This window comes from Chrysochloris asiatica, unplaced genomic scaffold, assembly GCF_000296735.1.
Source record: "Chrysochloris asiatica unplaced genomic scaffold, ChrAsi1.0 scaffold00025, whole genome shotgun sequence".
Classification (NCBI taxonomy): domain Eukaryota; kingdom Metazoa; phylum Chordata; class Mammalia; order Afrosoricida; family Chrysochloridae; genus Chrysochloris; species Chrysochloris asiatica.
Window position 1 is genome coordinate 16,984,051 of NW_006408543.1, and position 9,131 is coordinate 16,993,181.

Consider the following 9,131-nt stretch of genomic DNA (forward strand, 5'->3'; position numbering starts at 1 on the left):
TTCAAGTGGTAGCATATGATTAAGAGCCAATGGTACTGAAGGAAGAAGTCCAAACTACACTGAAGGCATTAGTGAAAAACAAGGCTCCCGGAGTTGACGGATTACAAATTGAAATCTTTGAACATATGGATGCAGGACTGTAAGCACTCGTCTATGCCAAGAAATTTGGAAGAGAGCTCCCTGGCCAACTGATTGGAAAAAGTCCTATTTGTGCCCCTTGCAAAGGGAGGTAACCCAACAGAATGCAGTAATCACCAAACAATATCTTTAATACCACATACAAGTAAAATGTTGCAGAAGATAAGTAAGAAATGATTGTAACAATACACTCAAAACGGAACTGCCAGAATTCAAACTGAATTCAGAAGTGGGTATTGCTGAAGTCAGATGGCTCTTCGCTAAAAGCAGAGAGTCCCAGAAAGATATTTACTTGTGCTTCATTGAGTATGCCATTGAGTATGTGTGGATCTTGAAAAACTATAGATAATGTTTTGAAGAATAGGTATTCCAGAACACTTAAATATGCTCATGAAGAAGCTATACACAGGGCAAGAGGAAGTTTGAACAGAACAAGGGGATGCTGAATGGTTTAAGATCAGGAAAAGTATGTGCCAAGGTTGTATCCTTTCACCATACTTACTCAATTCAATCAATGCAATACTGAAGAAATAATCTGAGAAGCTGGATTATATGAAGAACATGTCATCAGGATTGGAGGAAGACTCATTAACAACCTGTGATATACATAGGATAGAACCTTGCTTGCTGGAAGCGAAGAGGACTTAAAATATTTATTAAGAGGAAAGACAATAGCTTTCCATATGGATTGCATGTCAATGTAATGAAAATAAAAATCCTCACAACTGGACCAATAAATACCATGATGACAACTGGAGAAAAGATTGAAGTTGTCAAAGCCTTCATTTTGCTTGGATCCACTATCAACACTCATGGAAGCAGCAGTCAAGAAATCAAACCACATATGGTATTAGGCACATTTGCACAGAATCTCTTTAAAGTGTTCAAGAGCAAAGACATCAGTTTGAGGGTGACCCAAGCCATGGTATTTTCAGTCACCTCACATGCATGTGAAAGTTGGACAATGAATAAGGAAGACTGTAGAAGAATCAGTGAATTTGAATTATGGTGTTGGAGACAAATATTGAAAGTACAATGAACTACCAGAACAACAAACAAATCTGTGCTGGAAGAAGTGCAGCCAGAATGATCCTTAAAAGATATGGTGAGATTTCATCTTTGATACTTTTGACACGTTATCAGGAGGGGCCAGTCCATGGAGAAAAGCATCATGGTTGGTAAAGTAGAGGGCCAAGAAAAAAGAGGAAGATACTTAAGGATGGATTGACTCAGTGGCAGCAGCAATGGACTCAAGACTAACAATTGTGAGGATGACACAGGACCAGGCAGTGTTTTGTCCTGTTGTGCAGAGTCTGTTTCGCTATGAGTCAAAACTGACTCCATAGCAGCTAACCACAATGGACTTCTGGTGTGGCACCATAGGATCAGCATTGGACTGTGAACCACAAGGTTGGCTATTTAAAATCACCAGCTGCTCCTCGGAAATCCTAATCAGGGTCGCTCTGAGTCGGAATCAACTCGACGGCACTTAGCAACAGCAACAACAATAACCCAAACCAATCTTGAAGGGAGCAGATTGCCACATCTTTCTACCTTGGAGCAGCTGGTGGGTTTGAATTGCTGACCTTTCTGTTAGCAGCTGAGCACTTAGCTGCTGTGCCACTAGGGGCTCCTTACGTATGTTGCCCATTTGGTTTACCCATTCATCTGCTGATGGACATTTAGTTTGGTCATCTCTTCTTGGCTGACTTCCTAGAGGATGGGGCCAGAGAGACCTCTCATCTCTGATACTGTTTCCCTCCAAGGACCAGGGCTCCGTGCTCCAGATAGGCTGCTTGGCCAGATGTCCAGCCTCCATCCACCCCCTGGGGTCAGTGGGGGAGGCTGGTGGCTGAGTGGCTCACCAATGCTCAGCCTCCTTGAGTTTACCTCATACCAACAGCAAGCAACTGCTTGCCATGCTTACATGGAGATGCATTGCAAGTTACCAGAGGGAGCCCCAAGTGGAACTTGAAAATTTCTAGAAACCACATTAAAATAAAAAGAAAAATAATTCATTTAAAAAAACAACAAAAACCACAAGATAGGTACACATTCCTTAGGATAATCAACCATATGTGATCAAAAGGGGAGCATTTACCCAGGAGTAAAGCTATACAGGGTCACTATGGGTCGGAACCAGCTCGATAGCACTTCACAACAACAACAACAAAGCTCACCCCAGGAGCCCTGGTGTGGTGCTGAGGGTTAATGCACTGGACTGCAAGGTCTGTTTGAATTGCAGGGACAGCCGTTCATGCTCACTAGCCACTCCTCAAAAACCCTATACAGGGTCATTGTGGGTCGGAACTGTCTCGACAGCACTTAACAACAACAACAAAGCTCAGAAGGCAGGAAGGGATAGGAAAGGAAGAGGAATGGAAACAGGAAACACAAGGAGGAAATGAGATGGTCATCGATGTCACGGAATGCAATGTGAAGAATTGCTGAATGGAAAACCAATTTGCTCTGTTAACTTTTACTCAAATCACAATGAGAAAGTTTAAAAAAATGGTAAAAAGAAACAGGTAAAATGAATGTTAATGATATTTACTGCAATAGATCCAGAATATCATTTCAGCATGTAAATCAATATAAAAATTGATGAATTATATGAAATTGTATATCTATATATATATTTTCTTTTTCTGTTCAGCCTTGTGGAAATCTGATGTGTATTTTACACTTATAGCACATCTCAGTTTGAACTATCCAGATGCCAGGTGCTCAGGAGCCACATAAGGCGTGACAAAAAACCAAAAACAAACCACTGCCATTGAATTGATTGACTCATAGCTACCCTATAAGATAGAACTTCCCCATAGGGTTTATAAGGCTGCGAATTTTTATGAAAGCAGGCTGCCTCGTCTCCTTCCCCCTAACCTCCCTAGAACACCCTGGTTCAAACAGCCGAATTGCTGACCTTCTATAGCCTAATACTTAACCCACTGTGCCACCAGGGCTCCTTGCCTGAGACTTGTTAAGTGCCGTCAAGTTAGTTCCGATTCATAAGGACTCTGTATAGGGTTTTAAGGAGCAGCTGGTGGGCTTGAACTGTCAACCTTGTGATTCACAGTCCAGTGCTGATCCTACAATGCCATGCCAGAGTCCAAAGTGGCAACCATATTAGAGAGCAAAACCTCTGTAGTAAGACCCAGGCTCTCGTTCCCACCCTCCTTGCACCCCACCATCCTGCCCAGGACCATTGCCTGGGCAGTGCTGGCTTGCCTCAGTGTCTCCTCATCCCTGTCTTTCAGACATCAATGAATGTGAACACAGGAACCACACCTGCAACCTGCACCAGACTTGCTACAATTTGCAAGGGGGTTTCAAGTGCATTGACCCCATCCGCTGCGAGGAACCTTATGTGCTCATCAGTGACAAGTGAGTCCTGGATAACCATTGGGGTGGTGGGGAGGTCCATGGGAGGGGCCCAGGAGGCTGGTCAGTGAATGGTGGTGGTGGTGTTGGGGGAAGTGGAGGCTTGTGTACAGGACAGCGCATGTGAACTAGAAACACTATCTCTGGCCCTGTTCAGCTTTCCTCCCTGTGGACAAAGATATGATTGCCCTCCTAACCAACGAACACAATACACACACACACACACACACACACACACACACACACACGTTCTCAATCACTCTTCCCCCACCCCCACCTGTACCAAAGCTATGTGAAGATGCTCTGGAAAGCTGGCCAAGCAGAGAAGCAGATTTACGCCCTCACCAAGTCTGCTCCAGAAACACAGGGAACTGAGAGCCCAACCTTGAAACCCCTAATATGCATCCTTTTGAAGTGCAGGTTCTGGTGCAGCATGTCTTGGGGGGAGGGGGGGCTCCAGGTTGGTTCCTAACAAGTTCCAGGTGAGTCTCCCTGGGTTGCACAGTGAGCAATGGAGTGCTGGAGAGTTTGACGTTGTTGCTATGTGCCGTTGAGTCCATTGTGACTCATCAGCGACCGTGTATAGGGTTTCCAAGGAGTGGCTGGTGAGTTTGAACCGATGACCTCTGGACTCAAACCGATCTTGTGGTCCAGTGCATTATCCTGCAGCACCACATCAGGACTCTGGAGAGTTTGCAAGAGAGTTCTTAGTACCCTAGGGTACTTGGTCCAACCTTCAACATTTTAGTAAATAACCTGGAGGCATTAAAATAGGGCTTCAAATTCGCTCATTCCGGTTCGGTTCCACATCCCGTGCTGAGAATTTACCTTTCTACCCCAGATATACTGAATCAGAACCCACATTTTAACACAATTCCCTCCCCCTTTCTCCCTTGATTCTTGTGTATATATAAGAACTACCTGGGGATTTCATTAAAATGTAGATTCTGATTCAGTGTATCTGAGGTGGTTGTTGTTGTTATGTGCCATTGAGTCGAGTCAGTACTGACTCGACGGGATCCTATGTACAACAGAACTAAACGCTGCCCAGTCCTGGGCTAACCTTACAATTGTTGTCACACTTGAGCCCATTGATGCTGCTACTTGGCCAAGCCATCTCTCTGGGGGTCTTCCTTTTTTTCTCTGACCCTCCACCTTACCAACCACTCCTTCTCCAGCGAGTGGGTCCCTCCTGACTATATGTCTGAAGTGTGAGAGATAATGTTTGGCCATCCTCGCCAACAAGGAACACTCTGGCTGCACTACTTCCAACATGGCTCTGTTGGTTCTTTTGGCAGCCCATGGCACTTTCAATATTCTCCTCCAACACCATAACTCAAAAGCATCAATTCCTCTATGGTCTGCCTTATTCGCAGCCCAACTTTCACATGCATATGAAGTTATTGAAAATACCATGTCTTGGGTCAGGCGCACCTCAAGCTGACATCTTTGCTCTTCAACACTTTAAAAATGTCTTGTGCAGCAGATTTGCCTAATGCAATATGTCATTTGATTTCTTGACTGCTGCTTCCATGAGTGTTGATAGTTGATCCGAGAAGAATGAAGTCCTTGATAACTGCAATCTTTTCTCCATTGATAAGAATGTTGTTTATTGGTCCAGTGGCAATGATTTTGTTTTCTTTACATTGAGATGCAATCCATACTGAAGGCTGTGCTCTTTGATCTTCATCAGTAAATATTTTAAGTCCTCTTCACTTTCAGCAAGCAAGGCTGTATCATCTGCATATCGCAGGTTGTTAATGAGTCTTCCTCCAATCCTGTACCTGGGGTAGAAAGGCAAATTCTAAGCAGGGGGTGTTGAACTGGAATGAACCAGCTGAGTTCAAAGTTCTACATTAGAATGAAAAGAATTAAAATGAAAACACCTTCTACCTGGTGGCTGCACTGTTGTTGTTGAGAATTACCAAGTTGTTTCTGACTTATAGAAACCATGTTGTTGTTGTTGTTAAGTGCCTGTCAAGTCAGTTCCCACTCATAGCTCCTCTGAATAGGGTTTCTCAGGAGTAACTGGTGAGCTTGAACTGCCAACTTTGCCACTCAAACCAACCTTGCAGTCCAGCACATTAACCTGGAGCACCACACCAGGACTCAAGCAACCTTGGAGGACAGAGTAAAATTGCCCCATGGGTTTCCAAGGAATCCTGGTGTGGCACCATAGGATAAGCACTCAACCGCAATATCAGCGGTTCAAACACACCAGCCGCTCCTTATAAAGAAACCCTCTAGAGGGTCACTATGAGTTGGAGCCAACTCGACAGCATTTAACAACGATAGGATTTTTAAGGCTATCATCTTTAGAGAAGGAGACTTGAATCTTTCTCCTGTGGAGTGGCTGGTGGGCGTGAACCACCAACCTTTAGTTAGCAATGGAATACTTCACCACTGACCCACTACCATGCATGCACATCGATTCTATAGGACAAATAGAACTGCCCCTGTAGGGTTTCCAAGGCAATCAGTCTTTATGGGAGCAGACTGCCACATCCTTCTCCCGCTCAGCAGCTGGTGGATTAGAACTGCTGACCTTTTGGTTAGATTTGCACAGTGCCACCAGGGCTCATTGGGTAAATGCACTTGGAGAGTGCTGTTTTGTCCCTGGCATACCAGGAGTTCGCTTCCCTTCTCATTTAGCTCAGACTTAACCATGTCAGTTTCTCCTTGGTCTCTGCATGGACATGTGTACACACACACACACACACACACACACACACACACGCAGAGAGAGAGAGAGAGCACACATCTCCTGTAGCCTCTGCCCTCTTCTCAACAGTCGCACACAAATACCCTGAGGAGCAGGGTCATCATCCACCGGAGGACTTCAGGGCTGACCAGGGCAGTCCCTGTCTCATCAGTTTTCAGCAAGGGGTGACACAGAGTCGGAACAGGCTCTTGGCTTGCTGCTTAGGGCTGGGATGGCTTCAGAACAGAGGGCTCTGACTTCTGGCTCGAGGGCCCTTTATGGCGGAGCAGCTGTTCCTGCTGGCTTGTTTCTGGTTCTCTTTCAGTTCCCAAGGCTGTCCCTGTCTGTGGTCAGGGCAATGTCCCCGTTCAAGGCACATAACTGCATTGATGTTACTGGTAACGTCCTTGACTGGAGGCTGAAATTGCATGTGAGCATCCTACCCCCAGGCCATTTCAGCCTCACTCCAGCCTCTCTTTCCAGCTCCGTGTCCTGGCCAGATATTCTGTTCTCCTGCCAACCTGAGCAGGACTTGCTCTTGCGTCTCCCTGAGCTGCAGAATGCCCAGTCTCTCTGCTTCTGCTCGTGCTTTCTGACGTCTGGAAGGCATTCTGCCATCGGCCACAGAGCCAGATGGACCCGCCCCACAGATCTCAGCCCAAATGCCACCTCTCCCAGCTGCCTGCAAACCTCTTCAGCTGCAAGTGGTCACTCCTTCTTCCAAACTGGGGTTTCAAACTGGTTCATTCCAGTTTGACCTCCTGCTGAGACAAGGGTTGCTGGTGTCAAGGTCAGCTTTTCAAAGCTAACAGCTGTTCTGTGGGAGAAAGATGAGGCTTTCTGCTCCCGCAAAAATTTACAGTCACTGAAACCCTATGTAGGATTGTTAAGTCAGAACCGACTGACTCCAGGGCATGTAACAACCCCTCCACCCCCACACCCCCACACCAGGCCCCAGATATACTTAATCAGAATCTACATTTTAATGAGATCCCCAGAATCTTGTTAAATATTGAATGCCATTTTTATTATTAAATATTAGTGGAACTCCTGTTTTGTGTCAGATACTGTTCTAGGTGCTGTGGATTTTGCATATATGAGAATTGGAGTCTAATGGAGGAGAAAAACATTAAACAAATTGTCACATGAACAAATATATACTTATTTGTTGTTGTTATGTGCTGTGGAGTCTGTTCTAACTCATAGTGACCCTGTACGGGGTTTCCGAGGCTGTAAATCTTTACAGGAGCGGAAAGCCTCATCTTTCTTCCACGGAATAGCTGGTAGTTTCAAACTGCTGACCTGAGATTAGCAGCCCAATTCGTAACCACTACGCTACCAGAGCACCTTTTATAGAGCGTGAGAAAACCACCAATTGTTACCACTTACTTCCAACTCACAGCCACCTATGTGTGTCAGGGTAGAACTGCTCTGTGGGGTTTTCAATGGATGATTTTTTCAGAAGTACTTTCCTTTTTTGCCTAATTGTGAGTTGAGTGAAAGTTTACAGAGCAGATTATTAGTTTTACATTTAATAATTCAAACCCATTTTGCTTCATCTCATTGATTACAGAGTTACATCACTTATTCCCACTTCCTCCTGGGTTTACTGTTTTCATTCCTCCTTTGTTCCTAACCCTTTTGAACTTTGACCTTGGATAAATGCTGCCCTTTTGATCTCAAATGGTTGACTATTCTAAAGTGTGCCTACCTCCCTAGTGTTATTGTTCATCTTACGTTGTTGTTGTTGTTGTTGTTGTTGTTGTTGTTACGTGCCATCAGAGTCGGTTCCCACCCATAGAGACCCTCTGTAGAGGTTTTCCGAGGAGTGACTTGTGAGTTAGAACTATCAACCCTGCAATTCAAACCGACTTTGCAGTCCAGCGCATTAACCCTTCATGCCACACCAGGACTTTGTTCCCTGCCTAGTGTTTGACTGAAAATTGAACCATAGGGGTGAGTTCAGTTCCAGAGCTGAAGGGGTACTAATGGCTGTAGTCTCGGGTGTTACACCAGTCTATCCAACTAGTAACTCTGATTTGGTTTTTGTTTTTTTATGATTTTGAGTTTTGGACCACATTATTCTCCCAGTCTACCTGGGAATCTAATGTGATTCCTTTCAGAACAGCTGGGAGTGGAAGCTGGGCACCATCTAGTTCTGGTCTCAGGGTGCTGGAGTCTGTGTTCATGTGGTCCATTCGTCCACTGGACTCCTTGATTCCATGAGTCTTTGATTTTGATCACTCTTCTTTCTTCTGAAGTGAGAGGTCAATTGTTGTACCTGGTGTGGCACTGTGGATTAATGCGCTGGACTGCAAAGTTGGTTTGATCCACAAGGTTGGCAGTTCAAGCTCACCAGCTTCTCAGAAACCCTATAAGAGTCACTATGGGTCAGAATCAACTTGAATGCACTTAACAACAGTAGTAGTTGTACTGTAGATAGCTGTTTATGAGTTTTTAAGGTCCTAGTCACTACTCAGCAAAGTAGATGTAGAACAAGGCCTTTGTGGACTATAGTTTATTCCAGTTGACCTTGGTGTCCTCTGAGACTATTAGGGTCCTGAGCCCCCAAGTCCAGCAACTCATTCCCTCAAACTAAGAAATTTTCATAACTCACATGTTCCACCACATTCTTGGATATATTTGCACCAAAGCTGAATACCCACGTACAAATTACCTCTGTCAAACCTACTTATATTTGTGGGTGTACTCCTACTCTTCTTCCCACACCCATTCTGCCTGCGTGTCTGTTCATGCATCTACCGGTAGATGATCATTATTGCAGGATTGTGGATCATTATTGCAGAATTGTGGATATTGTCTAAGGAACCCCAGTAGCATAGTGGGTTATGCATTGGGCTTCATTTTTCTTGGATCAACTATCAACACTCACGGAAGCAGCAGTCAAGAA

The 9,131-nt window shown here is 44.8% G+C and overlaps 1 protein-coding gene across 1 annotated transcript in view; it reads left to right on the forward strand.

The window, feature by feature from the left end:
• The window catches only part of FBLN5 (fibulin 5), a 111,210-nt gene that overhangs the window by 76,537 nt on the left and 25,542 nt on the right, over positions 1-9,131 (forward strand). Inside the window, exon 9 of the mRNA XM_006839632.1 lies at positions 3,396-3,522. Within this exon, the coding sequence (XP_006839695.1) occupies positions 3,396-3,522 (127 nt within the window). The remainder of the gene's footprint in view (positions 1-3,395; positions 3,523-9,131) is intronic.